The 23,615-nt window shown below is 34.7% G+C and overlaps 1 protein-coding gene across 1 annotated transcript in view; it reads right to left on the bottom strand.

The window, feature by feature from the left end:
* Window positions 1-23,615, bottom strand: part of RNGTT (RNA guanylyltransferase and 5'-phosphatase) — a 320,167-nt gene that overhangs the window by 142,092 nt on the left and 154,460 nt on the right. The window contains exon 12 of the mRNA XM_047102241.1: window positions 18,442-18,510. Within this exon, the coding sequence (XP_046958197.1) occupies window positions 18,442-18,510 (69 nt within the window). The remainder of the gene's footprint in view (window positions 1-18,441; window positions 18,511-23,615) is intronic.

The raw sequence follows: 23,615 nt of genomic DNA, 5'->3' as shown, positions 1-23,615 counted from the left end.
CCGAAGTCCATACAACATCAAATTTAGTAAAACTTACATTGTACTAACAAAGACAAACCATTGGAGCTGATATTAAAGATATTTTATCTGTAGCAAATTTAAAAATATATGCTATTTCCCCCAAGTCTTATGTTTAAACATGAATGAATATAAAATCAAATATATAATATTTCAGTGGAAGTTTCATCCATTTATTTGCCCTGAGAGATTAACTTAGGTAACATACATCTTTCAGAATGATCACAAATAAATCTCTTTAGACTTATTGAATATAATATTTTTAAAAATGCCAAAACTGCAGAATTTTCCAGTTGTCAACCCATTAATGAGAAGACTCTGATAAAATTTAGTCTTTTTTTCTAATAAAGCATACCTGACAGAAATGTCATCGACCTTTTAGTGAGAGTGGTTCACTGTGGTAGTGAGGGGTAAAAAAAGAGCAAGGGAAGAAAGGAAAGTCAGCATCCATCTCAACCCCATTCACGACCTCAGCCAAGAGAATGTCAGACAAACCATCATTTACTTCTGTTCTCTATTTATGAGCATGAGTATGAGACTACTTAGAAACCAATACCAATCTAAGTTATTAAATGCAGGAAAGGTTAATTGTGTACAGTTTTAAAATATTTCATAACAGGTAGCTAATGACCAATTCTAAAAAGAATCTGAATATATAATGTTATTTGTATAATAAATATTAAATATCCTTCACATTCTTCTCTCTGGAAATCAAGAGCCAAACTTGAATCTAATGAGAAAACAGCATGTACTAATTCTGTTTTTACACAGCAATAATTCATAAACTTAAGTCATTCCTCATCTCCTTGCACACCAAACCATTTATATTCATTTGAAATACTAGACTTGATATTATTGGGAATTCAAAGCACCTTTATGAAAATTAATGAAATTCATATTAATAAATTTTAGAAAAATATGGTAGTTCTCAATTACTGAATGTAAATTCTACAATGACATAGATTCCATGAATAAAATGTATTTAAATACTTATTAGAATGTAAATTCTACTCCAGCAAAAATCGTATCTAATTCTGTGCCTACAAAACACCTAGTACAATGCTCAACAAATACTTAATAAAAATTTGCATTTTATTGTGCTAAACTTTTAAATTCATTACAAAATATTAGTCTCAGTATATTTAGGTTTACTTTTTAAATAGAATAATTTAGATTATGAAATGACTTAGATTAGCAATATTTGTGAAAGATTAGGTGCATCAATCACTACCAAAAAATCCTTTTTTCATGATCCCCAAAATGATAAGGGAAAAGATATTATATAATACAGGGACTTAGTCTTTTAAAATTAAATATTTATGAGTTACCCAACTTAAAATACAGATTCTTGCTGAACTATAAACATGGATACAAAAACTTTTTTTCAAGCTACAATTTTCAGTGTTTAATTAGGGAGTAATGCATTTTAATTTCATTAAATTCACCAGCATGTATCTAGATTTAAATAATTATTGAACCTATATTTAACTGATACATATTTAGTTCTATAGAAATGAATCTGGTTTTAGCAGGTAAGCTGTGAAGTACAAACTTGGGGGTAGATTATGTCTGAATGCAATCACCGATATAACCCAAGATATCTATCATCCTCTTAAAGAAAAAATGTAATGGATACAAATTCAGAAACAGAGTAAAAGATGTTTGGGAAAGTTATTTATCAAATGAGAACAGAACCTGGCGTAGAGGTAGAGGATGGCCATATGCCAAACAGAAGTCTCTAAAACAGGGATAAAATGAAATGGAGGCATAAGTGATATATTAGTTGGATAAAGCCGCAGTTCTCAGCTAGGGGTGATTCTCCCCCACTTTCCGCACCTCCATATTTGGCAATGCCTGCGTTTTTGGTTGTCACACTAAGGAGGGGTAGGGAGTGCTGCTGCCATCTAGTGGGCAGAGACCAGAGATGTTTCTAAACCTAAAACCTGCAGGGCAGCTGCCCACAACAAAGAACTATCCAGCCCAAAATGTCAGTGGTACCAAAGTTGAGAAACTCTAAGGTAAAGGAAGCTGACAGTAATAACAGCAAAGAGGAGAAGACATTTATTTCCTTTTTGCCTCTACTAACTACTAACTTCATGATTTTAAGAAAGTTCAAAGTGGGACTTTATCTATCTTGCTTGTAAAAATGCAGGAATGGTATTGTTTGCCTAAAAAATGGTATCTAGACCAGAGATACCTAATACTATGCAGCCCTTTGCTACTCTATGATTCCCACTAGTAAAATGTGAGCAGTTATGTTATCATATTACATCTAGACCCTACACTGAAACCTGAGGCATAATGCCTTCTTCACAAGGATCACACCCTGAAGCTAAGAAAGATCCCTGGCCTTACTATATTAATTTTATTTTTATTATTGTTCTAGCATTTAGTTTTAAGGAAAACAGAAGAAATCCTATCTGGTACTGCTACTGGATACAGGAGTAAAACAACTCCAGACTTAGTGACTTGGTTATTTGTCCATGTTTCATGGAGAAGCAAATAGCAAATATCCATTGTACAAAATCAAGACATATAAATACCCTATATGGGAGAAAAGTCATTCAGTCAACACACAGTACTTAGAGTATGTGCCCAGTTATCATACTAGTTGGAGAAGATAGAAAGACTAACAAGACAGTGAGCTCAACCACAATGAGGCTTCTGAACTTGTCATTTGAGTGTAAAATTATTAGAGAATTGAAACAATTTCTTGGTTTATTCAGATTGGAAAAATTACCCAAAAATATTTTCAGATTACTATTTCTGCTCTCTTATTCACAAGTCTAATTAATTTCTTCTTGCTATTGTTGTAAACCTGTGGCTAATGAAACAATTTTTGAAAAAAAAAATACAGTTATACAAAGACTTCTGAAACTTCAGCTTTAACTTCTGTATCTGGGCAGTTCCATAGAACTACAGTGATTTTAAAATTTAGCCAATAAGGAAACTGGGATAAAGGTGGGTTAAATTAAAATAGCCAATTAATATCAAGACCAGTTAATTGACCTGAATAAGAATACTAGAGAAATGAGCAGACCTGAAAACATGCAGTAAACTCCCTCTTTTTACAGATAAACAAAATGACAACCAGACTGGTTACAACTTGTCCAAAACACTCCCAAATCAAAGTAATGCAAAAATCTTCATACCATTAACAAAATAAAATGTATCATTTGTCCAAAAGCAAATGATGAAAGGTTGAAAAGGGTAGATTAAATGATCTCATGAGTTGAGATTATAAAACTGTTCCAAAGGAAACCAATTTTAAGTCAGTGGTTTTCTAATTACTCTAGTTTTGTGCAGGGGGATGAGTAGGAGGAGAAAGCAACTGGCAAGTGGCCTGGATAGTGGGGAAAAGACAGCTCAGAGAACCTAATAAATTTCTTCAGCATCTAACCATTTAGCTCATGCTACCCGTGAAAACCTACTAAGCCAAGTATCTAGACCTATCTTCAGCATGGGCCTAAATCTCCTAGGGCACCCTGATCCTCTCTCTGGGCCCACTAAGGTATCTCCACTCCTCCATCAGTCTGCACTCTCTCACCTCATACACTGTAATGTAATGTGCTCCTATGTCAAGTTTCTCCATAGAATGCAGGTGCTTTATCCATCTTTATTATTTCTAAAACTCAGCAATGTATATGACATATAGTAAGCACCCAGTTTATTAGATGAAGGAATGAGCTACTACATTCCACAACTCCAGGTTAATACCCACTTAATACCTAAGATTACTGTCATATGGTAAAAAATTCCATTAGCTTTTAGACCTAGCAGACTCACAAAGTTTCTCCTTTTCTCTGGTAGACACAAGTCTAAATAAAAGCAGTCTACTGATAGATGATCAAATTCTAGATACAAGTAATACCTGCAGCCTAGTGACTTTTATACATCAACTAAGTTAACCACTTTTTTGCTAATTTATACTACATAATATCACTAAAATACTTTTCTATGCTTCTAGCATTGGTATGAAGAATTGCTATGACACACAGTGCTCTCAGATGGAGGGCAGATAATTTAGTTAAAAAAGGCAACCGGAGTAATTTTGCCCTCCTGTCAAAACTTTAGTTTAAGAGAACAACTCAATTTCTTTATAAAACAGTGATTTAATAAATCTGGCTTTAAAACAACTCCAAGAGTCCCAATTATCTCAGGAAGCAAAGAAGCTCTCAAAAACTTCATAACAAAAATAATTTTATAATTTTATGTTACATTACTGAACATGGAAACACACACACACGTACTCCTTAAAAGAGAGATGACAGAAAGCAAAGAATAGCAAAGAAAACACATACACAGATAGAGGTATCACACAACAGGGCATGGTAGACAGGGAATGGAAAAAAAATCAATATATATTACTACATAGGCTTATTCTGCTTCATTAAAAACCATCAGAGAAACATTAACATTAAACATTTATCAGAGGTTTTAAAAAACTGTCTATTAAAGTCATATGGGGTAAATTTCAACATCAGAATCAATTTTGAATATACATTCTTCAAGTATCTATTCTCTGCCCTTTTTTACAGTTACTCACAGCATATAATCCACTCCTTTAAAGCTCCAAGTACACCCACAATAAAAGTTACCTCTAAATCTTCATCTGTAGTCCAAGCCAAGTGTTCGCTTGAGGTGTGGGGGTGGGGGACGGGGTGCTGTCCTGTGCATCATAGAAGGTTTAGCAATATCCCTGGCCTCTGCTCACTGATACCAGCACCAACAACCACCCCCTTTCAGTTGTGCTAATGAAAAATGTCTCCAGACACTGTCATATGTCATCTAGTGAGTGAAATGGCCCCAGTTGAGAACCACTGGTCTAGAGTATGCATTCACTCTTTTTCTTTTCTAGCAAATATCTATTGATTAACTAGAAGGTCTGTGTCAACCTCTGCTAGAGGCCAGAGAGATGAAGGTAATGTGGGTTTTCAGACAAATAAGCAATTAAAACAGACTGTGAGTTTTATGAAATGTGCAGTTCAGAGCTGTAATGGCAGGAAATAAGAAGATATAACATATAATCAAAACGATCAAGAAGCTTCCCAGAGGAAGTGAAATTTAAACAGAAGAGTTATGGGGGGGGGTGCCTGGGTGGCTCGATCGGTTAAGCGACCGACTTCAGCTCAGGTCATGATCTCACAGCTAGCTCGTGGGTTCGAGCCCCGTGTCAGGCTCTGTGCTGACAGCTCAGAGCCTGGAGCCTGCCTTGGATTCTGTGTCTCCGTCTCCCTCTCTGCCCCACCCCCACTCGTGCTCTGGCTCACTCGCTCGTGCTCTCTCTCTCTCTCTCTCTAAAATAAATAAACATTAGGGGCGCCTGGGTGTCTCGGTTGGGTGTCCAACTTCGACTCAGGTCATGAGCTCACTGTTTGTGGGTTCAAGCCCCGCATCAGGCTCTGTGCTCACAGCTCAGAGCCTAAAGCCTGCTTTGGATTCTGTGTCTCCCTCTCCTGCCCCTCCCCTGCTCATGCTCTGTCTCTCTCTGTCTCTCAAAAATAAATACACGTTAAAAAAAATTTTTTTTAATAAATAAACATTAAAAAAAATTTTTTAAGCAGAGAGTTATAGGGAAAAAGAAGGAGTGTAAGCACAAACAAGAGAAAGTACAGTGAGACATTCAGAATGTATACAAAACACAGCACCTAATATTCACCCTCTGAGAACCTACTATGGTATAGATACCAAAAATATCAATGTGAAGGAGATCAATGTGGCCTTTGCTTTCATGGTACTTATAGTCCAGTTAGGAAAATATGAATTCTTAAAATAACTAAAAATCACAGTATGGTGTGAAATGCTTTGGAATCAACAAAAGTTCTGTGGTAGCTGGGGAGAGTCGCACTCACCTAGCTGGAACTGGCTTTCCTAAACAAGCAAAACACCTAATGTGACATTCAAAGGATGAATGGGAGTAATACAGGAAAGAAAAAAACAGTTTGAGGCAGAAGAAACAGCTTGTATAAATATGTGCTCATTATAGAATACTTCAGTTTGTAGCTTTTACAAAATGAACCAGTCTACCAGCAGAAAGAGCCACTAAAGTTATCACCGAAGTTCAACAAAAGGAAAATAAATTTTTTTTTCATTCTAAATGGACAGAATGCATCCTTTCAAATACTTCCTTCTAAAATTCTGAATTGTCACAAGCATAAGAGATGGGAGATGTCAAAAATAAGCCCTATCTTGTTGCTGACCCCAGTATGTCCCCAGATGCTAAAATTAGAGCATTAACAAAATATACATTTAAAGATACAGAGGAACAAATTCTGAAAAGCAAAGTGCAAAATAACATGCTACCTTATGTTATTATGTATTAACATATGTGTAATATGTGTAATTGAAATTGAAAAGTTAAATTAAAAACTAACAATAATAGATAACAAGAAGGGAGGACATGTGAAAGGGAGGCTTTCTTCTATGTATTATTATTTTTTTTTACTACATGTTAAAATTTCTGTATTGTCTGGTTAAAAATTAAAAATATACCTCTGTAAAACACAATTTTTAAAAAGTATCTGCCATTAACATTTCAACATTAAACCTAAGTTATCCAAAAAAAAGAACTAACCTTAATTCATTGTGTTTAATATGTATCATTTATACGAACACTGATTTTGTACATTATATATTTACCTATTGGAATTCACTGATTCGTTCATTTTTGTTAAGTCCTTATTTATATTTATTTCCCCTTGCTCTGCTACCAATATGTCATCATTAGCAGTGTCTTTTAGTTGTACAATAACATTATTTATCTATATTCAACTGAGACTGATTACGAATTATTCACCTTTAGCTGTTTATTTTGTCAACAAAATTCAATGGAAGTGAAATATCTTATTTATTAAGAAAACTAGAAGAAAACAAAGCAAGCTAAGAATATTTTGCTGCGTTCTAAAAGTTGAAAAAGGAAAAAAATTTAAAATAAACAAGGTGTATTTTCTTTCTTGGCACTTCACTATCACAGTTCTTTGGAAATTATTATATTTTTCAGTAAAAAATAACACATTTTGAGAAAAGATAGAATGACACTTTTCCAGTCTGCCAGGAAACAGAGCCCTTCTTCAAATGAAGACCTATCAAAATATGCAAGCAAATGTCATGGCAACAGAAGCTCTCACCATGGTAACATCATCTCTGCTTCAGAGGAAAACCACTCTAATTCGTCATGTACTCCAAGACAAGGCATTAGACTAATTCCAATTTTCATTTTACAATCTATCCATAACATTCAATATACCTGGCAGTAGTAAAGGTTTAATAAAAACATTAATATTTCACAAGAAAGCAATATTAAAATCAAAGCTGACTCAATTTACATGCAAACTGATTAATGCCAGATACAAAATCAAGCTGACCCACCTTACAGAAAATCAAGATAGTGATGAAAACAAAAAAAAATTGTATCACGACAGCTTAAGAGTAAATACTCTTGACTCAATATGGGAACAATTATATGTTTAATATTCACAGTATAGCTGGTAGATAAAGAAAAGCCTTTTTTAAAAATAAAGCAAAGAATTTTTATTATTTTTATTATTACTACTATTTTACAATTCATTATATATTTGTTTTTATTTCCGTGATGGATTATTAATGGCACAAAAATTCTTACTTAGAAACATGAGTCTCCATATGACAAAAGTAAAATCAAATATGAATTTTAAAAGGCTAGAAATTAATCAGTTACTACCATGAATAAAATTTTACTATGCTACGTAAATCATTAAAATCTTGTAAGAGCCAGTTAACAAGTATTATCAACTTTGTAAATTAAATTAAAAGATCTTATAGCCGTCAAGTAAAATAATTTACTACCTACAGCATATTAAAATGCCAAGTAATTTTAAAATATTTATTTTTAGATGACAAACCACAAAAGGTTAGCAATTCAAACTGTCAATAAAATCATAAAACTGAAAACCTTGTATATGAGTCTAATAAAACCTAACTGGTTTATGGTATAGACTAATAATCAGATGATCACTTTGGTTTGATCAAAGTTTGAACCTCAACCCTTAAAAATACATAGGTTTATATTAAAATAAATAGCTCATTTTTTCTTTGAAGAAAATATCCATTTTCTCTCAAAGTATTTAAATATTTTATCAAACAGCTTACATATGAAATTTTTAAAAACCATGTTCGTGAATAAAGTAATATAAGTAAGTCACCTTTAAGTAAAAATCAGTTATTTTTACATCAACAGCAAAGCACATGGGGAAACGAATAAGCAGCATGGGATAAAGAAGAGAGTAAACTGCCTTCAAATCTAATTTTGGTCATTAAATTGAGAGTAAGGGGAAATCACTAGAGAGAAAGAAGATCACTCTAGACGCAACAAGAAAAAAAGATTGAAGGGAGACAAAGTGAATGTTGCAGGACCAGTCAGGATGCCACAGCAGCTGACCAGACAAGAGGCAACAAATGGTAAGTCAGATTAGAGCCCTGGTAGTGGTTATGGAGAGAAAAGGGAATAATTTATGAGATATTTAGGTGATAAAGCAGGAAGATTGGCAAGACTTGGACGTGGATTAGAGGGATGAAAGAGGGGAAGATGTCAAAGATGACATCTAGATTTCTCATTTAAGAAGCTGCATTTAAGTAAGTGGGGGTAGGAAATGCTGGGAAAGGAAAGGTGTTTACAGTTTGCATATTTGCTTGTTTCTAAAAAATTCAAAAGGCAGTATCAAGGTAGGCAATTAGATAAATATACATGGAGTATAAACAGAAATTAAAGTCTGGCTTATAGGAAATAACTAAAGCCATGAGTGCAGATGAGATTTCTAGGGAGAGAGTAGAGAATGAGAAAAAAATGAAGGTCCAGGACACTGAGCCTTGAGAAAGTCCAAACTTCAATGATTAGTAGAAAACGAAGAACTTGAATGAGATGGAGGAGAAATAGTATGACTAGAAGAAATTAGGAACATGTGGTGTCATAGAAGCCATGAGAGTACTTCCAAAAACAGTGCTGAAAAATAAAATGAGCTGAAAAATAATCTTGATTTTGCAATGAAGAGAGATTATCAAAAAAGCAAATGATTCAAATGATATTTACTAAGGCAAAGCCCTTTTAAAAATACAATCTTATCCAAAACTACAATATACAAAAGAAATAAGTCGGAGCTGCTGTGATGTAAACACAATGCTTACCTAGTAACCTATCCCTCCATGTGATCCCGAAGTAGTTCACAGAAAACAACAATTTTGGAAATTAGTGTTTTGAAACCATTGGGCTAATCTTGGAAGTATCTTTTCATCTCAGATTTTCTATAATTCTATAAACAATTTAATCTACTTTGTTTAAATTGAGGCTTTCACAATAATTAATGGCTGCTCTGTGTTTTAGTAAATATCAGATACTGGTGTATTCCTTTATAATCACAAAAAAATACTCTAAGCTCTATTTTCTTGAACACACCATTAATTAACTTTGCTTTCCTTTTTCATATAAAAATAATAAACTACGTGAAACACAGAACATTAAATGAAATGGTAAGGAAACTTTCCTCTAAGCTGGTGCTGGGAACTTTGCCCTCAACAGAATCACCACTTTTATGGTATCTTTATCACTATTTTTCAGTATTTTCTCAAGATTCAAATATTTTCTCTTTTTTCATCTTTTTAGCAGGAGTAACATTTTCTACCTTTTATTCAACTTGAATTCACTCACTGTAATTAATATAATAGAGCAGAATTACCTTTTTGCTAAGTTTTAAGTAACTAGCACCAAATAAATATAGGCCAAAGAGTTTTTTCACAAGTAAAAGCACCAGAATCCTCTCATCTTACACCATTCATTTGCTTCTGGAATATTTCTGTAGTATCAGAGAAGGGATCAGAGGTTAAAAATCAAGCTCTGTCTACCCCAACCAGGACCGCCTCTCCACTTTACACAGACTCACTCGGATTGCTAGAATGGTCACTCAATCAGTTCTTTTCTTAATTTATTTGAATTGTTGGGTCAAGGGAGCCAAGAGATGCAACACCACACTGTGAGAAGTTTTGAAGATTTTCTGATAAATGTGGTGGACTGAACAGGTGCATTTATATCCACTTTGATTTGAAACCTCACTAAAGTAGGAGTTACAGAAAAGAGTTATCAACAGAAAAGGAAATACAGGAGAGAAGACAACAGCAGAAAACAACATGTCAATACATTTTTGAAAGACAGAAAGGAGCTGGAGAAGTTAGTAAGGCACAGAGCCCAGAAAACTGAATACTCAGTGCTTGCAGAGGAGGACACCAATGAAAGCAATTCATGCTACATGCCACAGTTCCCCAGAATGGATTAAATAATGTAGGAAACAGATAACCAAGAAGGCTGCCAAGGGGGACAGAACTGAAAATAAGGAGAATGGTTGAAAATCTTTATAAGGAACATTAAAGTCTCTAGTTCCCTCCTCCACCCTGGGCAAAAGGCAGGAGATAGATACCCTTATTCTGTGGAAAAAGTGAAGGACAGAAGCTCAGTCCAGAAGATTCAAGCTTAACTGAAGAGGCAAACTGAAAGTTCAGCAAAGCTTACCTACTGAACCTTGGGCCCTCGCCCCCTTTATCTTCTCTTTTCCAAGAATGCTAACAGCCAAGCAAAGCAACCAAGAAAGACCCTGAAGTCTTGGTCTTTAAAGAGGCCAAAGAGGGGCGCCTGGGTGGCTCAGTCGGTTAAGCGTCCGACTTCAGCTCAGGTCACGATCTCGCGGTCCGTGAGTTCGAGCCCCGCGTCGGGCTCTGGGCTGATGGCTCAGAGCCTGGAGCCTGCTTCCGATTCTGTGTCTCCCTCTCTCTCGGCCCCTCCCCCGTTCATGCTCTGTCTCTCTCTGTCTCAAAAATAAATAAACGTTAAAAAAAAAAATTAAAAAAAAAAAGAGGCCAAAGAATTCCAGAAAAAAAGAACTATAGATTCTAAAATTTGGATAACTCCCAACAGGTTGTCAGCCAGAGCCCGCCTTGGATCCTCTGTCCCCTTCTCAGTCTGCCCCTCCCCCACTCGTGCTCACGCACACCTGTGCGCGCGCGCGCTCTCTCTCTCTCTCTCTCTCTCTCTGAAACAAACATTAAAAATTTTTTAATAAAAGGTAAAAGATTTACACATATGATTTCACTCATGTGGAATTTAAGAAACAAAGCAGATGAACACAGGAGAAGGGAAGGAAAAACAAAATAAAAACAGAGACGGAGGCAAACCATAAGACTCTTAAATACAGAGAACAAACTGAGGGTTGCTGGAGGGGTGGTGGGTGTGGGGATGGGCTAAATGGGTGATGGGCATTAAGGAGGGTACTTGTTGGGATGAGCACTATGTTATTTGTAAGTGATGAATCACTAAATTCTACTCCTGAAACCAATACTACACTATATGTAGTAGTAAATTCAACTAACTTGAATTTAAATTTAAAAAAATTTTTATTTAGATTTAAATTTACATGTATTTTAACATGATAAAAAATACCATATTATATATATCACTATGACTATATACCACATTAATTTGCCATAAGTGCCCATCACTTACCCTGCCTGCACTTAATTATTAAAGCTGAGTTCATGAAAGTTTTTAGATTTCCCCAGAAGAAAAATGTAGAAATGCTGGCAAATTTTATATTAAAAATTAGTTCTTAGTCTGATTAAGGTTCCTAAATTCTCATTCAGAACTTGCTTTAAATAGCCCAATGAAGGTAATTTACAAATCATACAAGGGCAGAATAAAAATTTATATTACGTATTAGCGTCTACAGCTATTAGATGGAAATACTGTATCAAGCTAGATAACTGTGGAAGGTTGAAAAATGGCCCCAAAGATAATTGGGAAAGTTTATCCAAGTTTATCCAAGTTTTTTTTAATGTTTATTCATTTATTTTTGAGAGAGAGAGAGAGAGAAAGCAGGGAAGGGACAGAGAGAGAGGGGAAACGAAGAGTCCAAAGCAGGCTCCAAGCTCCGAGTTGTCAGCGCAGAGCCCAATGCAGGGCTCAAACTCACAAACTGCGAAATCATGACCTGGGCCCAAGTCAGAGACTTACCTGACTGAGCCTCCCAACCACCCTGATCCAAATGGTATCTATACCATAAATAGAAAATGGTATTGCTTACCCCTAATAAGTAGTCCTAAAATTAGCTATGATGAATATGAATCAGGGATACTAAGTTATCCCTGACAATATATTGCCTTTAAATAGTGGAAAACCAGACCCACACTTATTTGATTGAAAAGGGAAAGATTAGCAAGCCTTAGATATTAAAAACTAGAAATAAATAGACTTTATAAACAGAGAATAAATAAAAACTGGAATGGGATTGAATTTCTCATTGTGTGATGCAATGTCATTTAATACTCCATCTCTGGACGATTTAAAATCACATCTCCCACCACTGGAAACTACAACTGTGTGTAATCAATTCTGCTCTTACCTCTTTACACAGAAAACTTAGAGCTGCTGAAAAGGAAAATTAAGGTCTTTCCTTTGGATATGCAATAGCAATCACAAAAAGGCCATTTTACTTGGTAAAGACAAGGAACTTGATGACAACACATAAGCACAGTGGTTTCAATACCAAAGAATTAGGCAAAAGAAAAAATGTAAGTATTCTTTCTTTGAAAGCAATGAAAAGAAATCATAAGAGTCATGAATTATTAGAAAAATAGATCTTAAACTCTGCTTCCTTTAGCAGAATTATCATGAATACAGTGCTTGATAAGGTCATTCAAGTTCACCTACTTAATAGAAACTTATGCCTTCATTTTTTGAAAGACGTAGAAAAGTCAAAAGTCTCTGTGTAGAAACCAAGTACATTCTTACCTGTGGCTTTGGTAAATCAAAAGTTTAAAAATGGAATATATAGGACCCCACCTGTGGTGGTGGCCCAAACTAAGAACACAGTATGTAAGAATAGAAAAATCAGATCGAAATTGCAAAGTAAAATCATAAAAAAATAATAAATGCTACAAAGTTGGATACAATGAAATTTTGGATATGAGCAAGAAAATAGCTCTCCTGGATACATTTATGCTAAATTGGAGCCTCTTCTGGATGGCAGAGTTAATACATTTTATACTCAGAATATCCTTTTGAAGATTTAACACAAATACAATAGAAATGAAAAAAAAATAGAATTGGCAGACATGTCAGTAAGTACCACATCCTTCTTATAGCCACATGACAATCTATCAATTAACAGTGAAGTCTCACTGAAGGGCACACTTATACACGTTGTGAAAGGTATGCATTTGTGGTAAAAATTAAGACATAATTGACAAAGTGTTGTACTTTTGAGAAATAAAACTAGGTGGAAAATGATCATGAGAAAATACAATTACAAATGAAACATGGACTAAAATCATTAAACTTTCATGGAAAATGAAAAGGATTAACCAAAGACTAGTACAGTATAGTGCTATATTATCAAGTAAACTTTTATCAAAATAAGTAGTTGTGAAATATTTTTTATAACAAAATATTGTTATAAGTCTTTTGTAGATATATACTAACCTAAGGATCTGTTAGGCTAAATTAATAAGAAACTGACGTCCATTGATGAACAAAATGTGATCTTTGCAAAGCCATTCCATATACTATGTATAATTTAGCATGCAAAAGTGAGAATTCTATTGAAATGATGGCAGGAAAAAAAAAACAATAGAAATAAACTCATAATGGTGACAATGATAAACTTCACAAAAACTCTATCTATTGCAACAGTCTAAATTTCCATTTAAGAGATGTATTGTTTTTAGGAAAATAAGAGTTTATTCTCTCTCTTATTAAGAATTCTTTACCCAAAACATTTTCCCAGATGTTGGCAGGAAGAAGGAATTCTTAAGTGTTGATTTATATTGACATACATTGATCATCATATGATCATTTCAGAATTTCAGAGCTAAGTTATTAATTATAGCCTGTACATTTTACAGATAAAGAACTGGAGAACCAAAGAGATATTAAGTGGCTTATCTTAATCAGAGACCAATTCTAACCCACTGAGAAGTCTCTGAGAAGAATATTCAAGTAGCAAATCTAACATTATTGTTTCATGAAGAATAAATAGGGACTCTGCAAGGAAACAAGTGAGACTTTAAGTCACTGAAGACTTCCATAAAAGAAAAAAAGACACAGCATAAAATAGATTATACATATGCATGTATAACAAGAAAAATAAAATAGCTATAAATTTTTAAATAGCCTGCCTATACTTCTTTTTGGTCTGATTGCTGAGACTAGGACTTCCAGTCTCTGCCCTGTTCCTGACCACAGAGGAAAAGCTCTCAGGTTTTCCCCACTGAGGATGTTATTTGCTGTGAGCTTTTCATATGGCCTTTATTATTTTGAGGAATGTTCTCTCTGTCCCAACTTTGTTGAGGGTCTATATCGTGAATGGATGTTGTATTTTGTCAAATGCTTTTTCTGAATCTGTTTAGAGGATCACATGGTTCTTATTCTTTCTTTTATTGACGTGGCATATCACATTGATTTACAACTGCACCAAAACCCATAAGATAGGAATAAACCCAGCCAAAGAGGTAGAAGATCTGTACTCTGAAAACTATACAACACTTATAAAAGAAACTGAAGAAGACATACAGAAAAAATGGAAAAACATTCTATGCTCAAGGGTTGGAAGAACAAATACTGTTAAAATGCCTATACCCAAAGCAATCTACACATTTTTTTAAATGTTATTTTTAAGAGAGAGAAAGAGCACACAAGTGGGCCAGGGGCAGAAAGGTGGGGGAGGGCAGAGGATCCAAAGCAGGCTCAGTGCTGAAAGCAGCAAGCCTGATGCGGGGCTCGAACCCTTGTCCTGCGAGATCACAACCTGAGCCAAAGTCAGATGCTCAACCAGCTGAGTCACCCAGGTGCCCCAGCAAGCTACACATTTAATTCAATCCCTATCAAAATAGCACCAACACTATTTACAGAGGTAGAACAAACGATCCAAAAATTTGTATGGAACTACAAAAGACCCCAAATAACCAAAGCATTCTTGAAAAAGGAAAGTAAAGCTGGAGGTATCACAACTCCAGACTGCAAGTCATATTACTAAACTATAGGGATTAGGACAGTATGGTACTGCCATAAAAACAGACACATAGATCAGTGGAACAAAATAGAAAACCCAGAAATGGACACACAACTATATGGTCAACTAATCTTCGACAAAGCAGGAAAGGAATATCTAATGGAAAAAAGTCTCTTCAGGGGCACCTGGGTGGCTCAGTCAGTTAAGCGTCTAACTCTGATTTTGGCTCAGGTCATGATCTCACACTTTGTGAGACTGAGCCCCAGTCAGGTTCCACTCTGACAGCACGGAGCCTGCTTGGGATTCTCTCTCTCTCCCTCTCCCCCTCTCTTTCTCAAAATAAATAAATAAAACTTAACAAAAAGTTCTTTTAAAGAATTTAAGGAAAGAAGCAGTGATAATCATAACAAATGAAAATACAAGGCACTTCCTAACTCTAGGCAAAAAAAGTTTTCTATGAAAATAAAATATTATACAACTTGACTCAGATGTGAACAATATTTATGTTACAACAGAAATACAAATACTGAATATTCATTTGACCCAAAATGTGATATAATTATAATGGGATGACAGAAGGAGAAGGGGTGATGTTGGAGGAGTGAAAGAGCTCAATCCTGTTCTTCAACAGCAGAGAGTAGGCAGATCATGTATAAAACAGAAAACCAAGGAAGAGCAGCATAAACAGATTTTGTAGAAATAGGGAGGGAAAAGAAAAAAAACACAGCTAAAACAACAGAAAATAATCCCCTCCAAGGAGTGGTACTTTGAGTGTGGGGAAAGTAGAAGAGACAGCGCTATTTTTCAGTACAAGCCAAGATATTTTACTTTTAAAACCATGGGCATGTATTATTATGTGTTACTTGAAACTTATATTTTTCCATAATATTACCATCTATATTTTGAATGTACAAAAAAAAAAAGGAAAAAACTGTAAGTAATAAGGAGGCATAAATCCTCAAAAAACTATTACACCCAGATCTAAATTACATATATCATGATTGAGCAGCATTTATGTCAGAATGTAAGGACAGGTCAACATGAGAAAATCATTGTAACTTACTACATTAATGTTATAAAAAGGAAAACAACATGGCAATCTCAATCAAGAGATACCGAGAAAGCATTTGTTAACTCCCAAAATCTATTTATGATTGGGGGGGAAAAAAAAACTTTGTATGAACAGAAACAAAAATTTCTTGGCATGATAAAAGTTATCTAACTGAAATCTACCAAAAACATACTTAAGAGAGAAAATTTAGCCACATTCCCTTTGAAGTTGAGAATAAGGTATGAATGTCTCCCCCTCCTCCCCCCAATAAAGTGTATGTTTCAGCCAGTACTAGAGGTCCTGGCCAATTGGTAAAATTAGACAATTATTAGAACTAAGACTATTCAGCAAGATTCCTGAATCAACAAAATAAATCAATCAACGTGGCAGTACATCAGAAGTACCAACAAAGACACCATTTACTGTGAAAATGGAAAATAAATATATAGAAATTAGACAACAATTAAAAACTCAAACTCAATTAGAGAACAGAAAAAGACCCGAAAACAGCTAAACCTTATTCATTGAGATGATTTAACACTGTAAAAACATCAATTTTCTCCAAACTAAATTCAAAGCAATTCCAACTGAACTCCTAATTCCAACTGAACAAGAATTTCTGGGTAACCAGAGAAACTATTTCTGAAATTTATATGTTAAACCAAATGTCCTCACATATTTAAGAAAATCCTGGCAAAGAGAGACTTGACTTACCAGATATCAATTACAAAGTCATTATAATGACAAGTGTGGTTACTAGGATGGAAACAGACTAATACATTGGCTGACTTTCCTAGACATCCCAGAGACTGACTTCCATGTCAGATCATTTCTCTTACATTCACCAAAATCTCACATACACGTGAGTATGAACCGATGAGTTTAACACAATAAAATTTACTGTAATTACTGTTATCTTTAGACTTTATTTCAATCTAGGGAGATTAAGCCTGGAAAATACTAGAACTCAAAGATCTAGTAACTTCCATCTTCCTAAGACAGCATTTTCTACAATTTCTATCCCCAGCCTCTAACTTTCCTTCATCACCTCTTCCCTCAACCACAAAAGAGTTTCCCTCCACCTGTTTGGCAAAGGGGACTGGAAGGAAGACAGAAGACAATCACATATCTACATTATATTTAAGCCTACATATTAAAGTTCTAGTATTTATGTAACTTATATATAATATAGTGTTTAATACACAGTTTTCAAAAATATTAGTTTCTTTCCCTTTTCCACAGGCATCCAGGTTGAGGTCTCTCAATACAACTTCTCAGCTATGCCCGTGCCCTAATTTCTAAGGATAGAGTTACTGATGGACCAATGGAGCTTATGAGACAAACTGCAGCACGTGATGAGGTATAGCACATGAAATACAACTCTACCAAACATGAACGTGAGTTAGAGTCACATGGAGAGCTTATTAAAGCACAAATTGCTAGGCTCCATCCCAGGGTTTCTGATCAGTACGTCCAAGGTGAGCTGCTTTTATAACAACTTTCTGGGTCAGGCTAATATTCCTTGTCCACGGGCTACATTTTGACAAAGAGTGCCCTAGAGAGAGCACAAGTTGTCATAGGAGGGTAATTTTGCTCTCTGGGGGAAAGTAGGCAGTGATTGCATATATTTTTGGTTGTCACAAACTGAAGAGATGGATTAGGGGAAGAAGTAATCCTGGCACTAGTAAATACAGACCAAGGATCCTGCTAAACACCCTACAACACACAGGACACTCCTCCACAGAAAAGAATTATCTGGCAAAAAAAAAGGTCACTGGTGCTAAAGTTGAGAAACCATACTATAGAGTAAAATGTAGCTTATTCCAAAATATGACTTGATCATTCAAAGTTCTTCAGTGAGTTTCAGAAATTTGACATATAATATTCAAAGAATTGTATTTTAAGTATTAAAAATTATTTGAATTTTACTCATCCATCCATGACAAATTTAGAAATATTAATATTTAAAGGTAGATTGGGCTACAGAAAGAAATAAGCATTTATGTAATATTACTGGTAGATTTCTAGTACAGAAATAATTAACATTCATTTTGCAAGAACTAACTTCCTTGAAAAATAAGGATTAATAATATTTACTTCTTAAGCTGAGTGAAGAGCAAACAATTGTTCATTTGACCATTACATATATTTAGTAGAAATATTTTATAATAACTTGTTTTAAGGAAAAGCAGTTATTAATCCTAAGTAAATATACCTCAGGGAAATGTACTTTATATATACAAGCATGTATAGACACATATTTACATACATACTACATACTACAAGTGCTCACGCACATGCACACGCACAAACACACACACATTGCTATACACACACAAATGAACTTACTCCAATAGGCTGAAAGATAAGTCCATCCATTTCATGGCTGACTTCTTTGGCAAAATTTCCTTCAAGTAGCTATAAAATAAATACACATATTTTTAAAAATAATCACTTAAAGAGTATTTTGATTTTTTATAAGATTTATAAAAACAATATATATGCTTTAAGAACTGAAATACAAGGAAAGGGCTCAGTTGATTAAACATCTGACTCTTGATTTTGGCTCAGGTCATGATCTCACAGTCATGAGATTGAGTCCCACATTGGATTCCATGCTGAGTGTGGAGCCTGCTTGGGATTCTCTCTCTCCTCTCTCTCTTACCCTCCCTAGCTCATTCCCTCCCCCAACCTCTCTAAATAAACAAACAAACAAACAAACTTAAAAAAAAAAAGGAACTGAAATACAAAAAGGGGGAGATAGGTGATCCAGAGAGACCTAAGTTAGTTAACGTTTGCAAGATATTCTTAATGTACGAAGACTGTCATTCATGTCAGGCTAAATATCTTAAATAGTCAAAATAACAGAGAAAATATTTTTAAAAATATATATTTGAGCCAGCACAAAAGGAAGGAAGACAGAAGCCAAAAGCAAAGTGAAATAAAAAATTGAGAAGTAATAAATACAGGGAATAAAGTATAAAACATACACAAAAAAAGGAAACAGCAGAGAAACTTGTGAGGGGATAGATAGAGGCTGGGGGCAGGAGACACATCCCCTGAGAATCTGTAACCATTAGTGAGCTCAGACATGGGATTGCAGTCCAAAAATATAGTATTTGTGTCTTCCTCACATGCATGAGCAGAGGATTTTTAATTTTTTTCTTTTTTGTCCTTTTTGTTGTCTTTTTTAATATATTTTTTCAAGCAGAGAAATGCATTACAAGGGATACACACTATAAAATACAAATGACAGTTTTTTCAGTGTCCTTATCTACTAAAGAGTAGGTATAGGCCCAAAGCTATCCAATAATTTCTGAGCATGTAGTTTTAAATGCTTCTGTTTACCTTTTAAATGCTTTTTATTATTATATATTATTAAATGCTTGTTTTCTGTTTAAATGCTTCTTTTTACTTTTTAAATGCTTTTTATTACATTGAAGAAAAGAAGATGTGTATCACTGATGGAAGCCCAAAACATTGATTTCTGTATTTCAGAGAACAGATGCACTTTCACAGAGCCATAGTCTGACGAACTTAGAGTGCAGTCAGGATAGGTCTGGAATTCAAATACACTGTATCCAAAATTTTAGATATGCTGTGGGTGATACATCTCTTTAACCACAATCATATCCTCTGGAAACCACTACATCTACAGGGAAATTTGTATTCCAAAAGCAACAACCAAAATTTCAAGTTTATTTCACATGCAACAAAATCTGAGTCTCTTCCCCAAGTGTGGCTTCATCTTCTCTGCCATTTCATTCTTCAGAATCTGTAACTTCTCTAAACTGAGGGCAGTTCAGCCAAGAAAAATAAGAGTAATCCTAGTATCTAACTAGTTTAAGACCAATTTGGCTTCCAACATCTAAATTCATTTAAAACTATAATGCTCCTTAGTCAAATTCATAGGGACAGAAATGAGGGAGCTGGGGGGGCAGGGAGGATAAGGAGTTAGCGTTTAACAGGTACAAAGTTCCATGCAGAAAGATGAAAAAAATCTGAAGATGGATAATGGTGATGGCTGTACAACAATGTGAATGTCCTTAGTGCTGCTGAACCATTGTTTAATGATGGTTAAAAAGGTAAATTTTATGTATATCTTAAGACAATTTTTCTTTAAAAAAAACTGTAATGCTCTTGAAATTTTCTTTATTTCTTTTGTTTCTTCTCTTCCTCTTATCACAACACAGAATTCTTAAGTGGGGAGCTGGCAAATTGGGAATCTTAGAGCCATATTATCAAGGGTCTGGCCAAATGGGCAGAAATTTCAGGATAGTTCTGGCATTCATACATTTGTCTCCAATGCACTCATAGGTTTAAATGACCTAGCCAACTGAGGAAGAAATTTGCCAAAGTAAAAATTCCATGTGGATTAAAAATACCTATTTCTTATAAATTCCTTTTAAGAGAAAAAAAAATAAACTCTAAGCATCAAAGAGTCAAAATAGCTTACATTCTTACTGGGAATTTGGAAAGCAATGTTAAAGCCTTTATTTCATGTATGTGATATATTTACCCTAGAGGAAAAATTTTTTGGAACTTGTACTCATATTGAGAAGTATATATATTAATACCTTCATGTTCTATTTCATCTGTTTTTAAAAATCCATGAGCTATGATGGATAAAATTTCAAGCAAGGGAGAAAAGTATAACCTTAATATTTCCTGCACCCAATTATGTAAGAAAACGTAACCTCCTACATTCATAGACATTCATAGCCCAAATTCTGCCGAGGAATAACACAATGAAAACCAAATGCCACTATCACATTTTTAAAAAAAAAGAAAAAAAAATTCTTGGCTTTTTTTTTTTAATTTTAAGTTAAGGAGGGTCTCAAACTCATGACCATGATATCAAGAGTCCATGTTCTACCAACTAAGCCAGCCAGGTACCTCTAAAAAACATTTTTTTAAGTTTTATTTGAGAGAGAAAGAATGAGCAGGGGAGGGGCAGAGAGAGAGGAAGAGAGAAAGAATCCCAGAAAGGATCTGCACTGTCAGTGCAGAGCCTGACGCGGGGCTTGAACTCACAAACCATGAGATCATGACCTGAACCAAAACCAAGAGTCAGACACTCAACCAACTGAGCCACTCAGGTGCCCCCCCACACACAATCTTTTCAAAGGTTAAAAGAATTTGTCCTCCTTTAATTGTAGAAACATCATTTATAGCAAGTAAACATAGCTTTTCCATTCTTAAATCAAAAATCTCCATGTCTCCCTCTCTGCCCCTCCCCCACTTGCACTCTGTCTCTCAAAGTAAATGAACATTAAAAAAAATTTTTTTTTAAATCTCAAATTCATATAATGGATCGTTCCTGTATATAAAGTATGTATAAAGTAACATAGAGGTGGCAAGACTCTAAATAATATGATGCTACCTGTTGAGAAATGAAAGTAACTTCATTTTTTTATTTTACTCTAACTTTTTGTGAATCGGAAACCTCTTTGGTCAAAACAAGAAACACTCCTTGTTTTTACTCTTGTTTTACTCCTTGTTGATCACTACAGACTTTCTATATTTAACTTTGTATACTTAACACATCAACATTTACAGTAGCACCTATCATGTATTAAAGACCAATAATAAAGTGGTGTTGTGCTTGGTTCTTAACATATATCATTCAAATTACATAATTCCTCACAAGACATGTATTTCTGAGCTTTGTATTATTACTTAACTTGCCTCAAAAGGAAACTGAGGCTATTGGAGATTAGGTAACTAGCAGCTTCAAGTCAAACAGCTAAAAAAGTAAAATCACTCAGAATAGACTGCAATTAAAAATAAGAAAATAACCAAAGAAAGACTTCTTTGCCTCTGAAATAAATGTCCCAAAGATATTTGCAACATCTGAGGGGGTCTGAGTGGCTCAGTCGGTTAAGTATCTGACTTCCACTCAGGTCATGATCTCACAGTTCATGAGTTTGAGAGACTGAAGCCTGCTTTGGATTCTGTGTGTGTGTGTGTGTGTGTGTGTGTGTGTGTGTGTGTGCGCGCGCCCCTCCCCCACTCATGCTCTGTCTCTCTCTCTCTCTCTCTCAAAAATAAACATTAAAAAAACCCAACAGACTTTACATGTATTGTACCATGTACTGTATGAAAAAGGTACATACAAAGGGAGGTTAAATGCTTGAAAAAAAGACTTTCTTAGGAATAGACATGAAATCTAAAAATTTTGTTATATAACTTTTCATTAATGGATTTACTTGTTAATATTTGAAATTATATACATAAAATATGTTAAATTAAAAATACTCTTTTTGCCCATTCACAATTCTTGAAAGAAAATTTATCCTAACTTGTTATGGGCATCTTCTATATATCACTGCCTTCATGATTACAGCCAATATTTAAGTCATTTAACATATTTCCATTATTTTCACTCCCATCTCTAAGTTATAGCATACTTCAAATTACACATGCAACTGTCACAACAGATATTATCCCAAGTTAAAAGTACCAACTGAATAACATTAGTAAATTTTTTCTCCCTTCATTCATTCTATAGGTCTATATTCATAATCTTAAAGTGTTTAGCTCCTTTAAAGTTATCTTAGGGCACCTGGGTTAAGCATCCAACTTTGGCTCAGGTCATGATCTGGGGGTTTGTGAGCTCGAGCCCTGCATCGGGCTCTCTGCTGTCAGTATAGAGCCCACTTTGGATCTGCTTCCAATCTGCTTTGGATCCTCTGTCCCTCTTTCTCTCTGCCCCTACCCTGCATGCGTGTGTCTTCTTTCTCTCTCTCTCTCTCTCAAAAACTAATTAATTAAAGTTATCTTTAAAAGGCTGGTTTAAGGGAAAGTTCCACTTTCACTTACTATAACAAGTGTCAAGAGAATGATGCTTCTAATCTGACAATTATAAAAAGCAGATAATCTATAAATTCTTAACTTTGGTTAAGGCTATAGAGAGCTGAGGTCTCGAGGCAACAGAATGAACTGAATCCCAAGCTCTTCCAAGGGGAGATGAGATATAAACTGATTCACCTTTGGGAGAATTCAATTTTGTATTGATTCCACTTTTGGCAGAAACTCTTTTATGCTCCACACTCTCAATAAGCTCATTAACAGCAGTCATGTGCTGAAGGAATGTGGGGTCTTTGGGGCATCAAAGATATCTATATAGCAACACAAACCCACCTGAAATAGAGAACAGATTGATTCAACCACTAACCACCCCCCTTCAAATGAGACCTAGTAACAAACTGAAAAAAGAGATATACCCATTACTAAGCACAAATACATTTACATCAGTCTCTACTGTTCAAACAGGAAAACAAACAAACAAAAAAAATATATATATATATGTATGTATCAACCAATAAAAAATATATCACACATACACAAAGCAAGAAAAAAAAATGATCTACATTCAGTAGACAAGACAGCCAACAGAATAAGACTCAGAGATGTCTCATGTTTTAGAATTATCAAAGACTTTAAAATAACCTTTTTTTAAAAATTTTTTTTAATGTTTATTTATTTTTGAGACAGAGAGAGACAGAGCATGAACAGGGGAG

This window comes from Lynx rufus, unplaced genomic scaffold, assembly GCF_022079265.1.
Source record: "Lynx rufus isolate CCGP_SWC_20201006 ecotype Redwood Valley unplaced genomic scaffold, mLynRuf1.p SCAF_6, whole genome shotgun sequence".
In the NCBI taxonomy this organism is placed as follows: Eukaryota; Metazoa; Chordata; class Mammalia; order Carnivora; family Felidae; genus Lynx; species Lynx rufus.
Note: the sequence above shows the minus strand (reverse complement) of the source record. Positions and strands in the feature narration are given on the sequence as shown.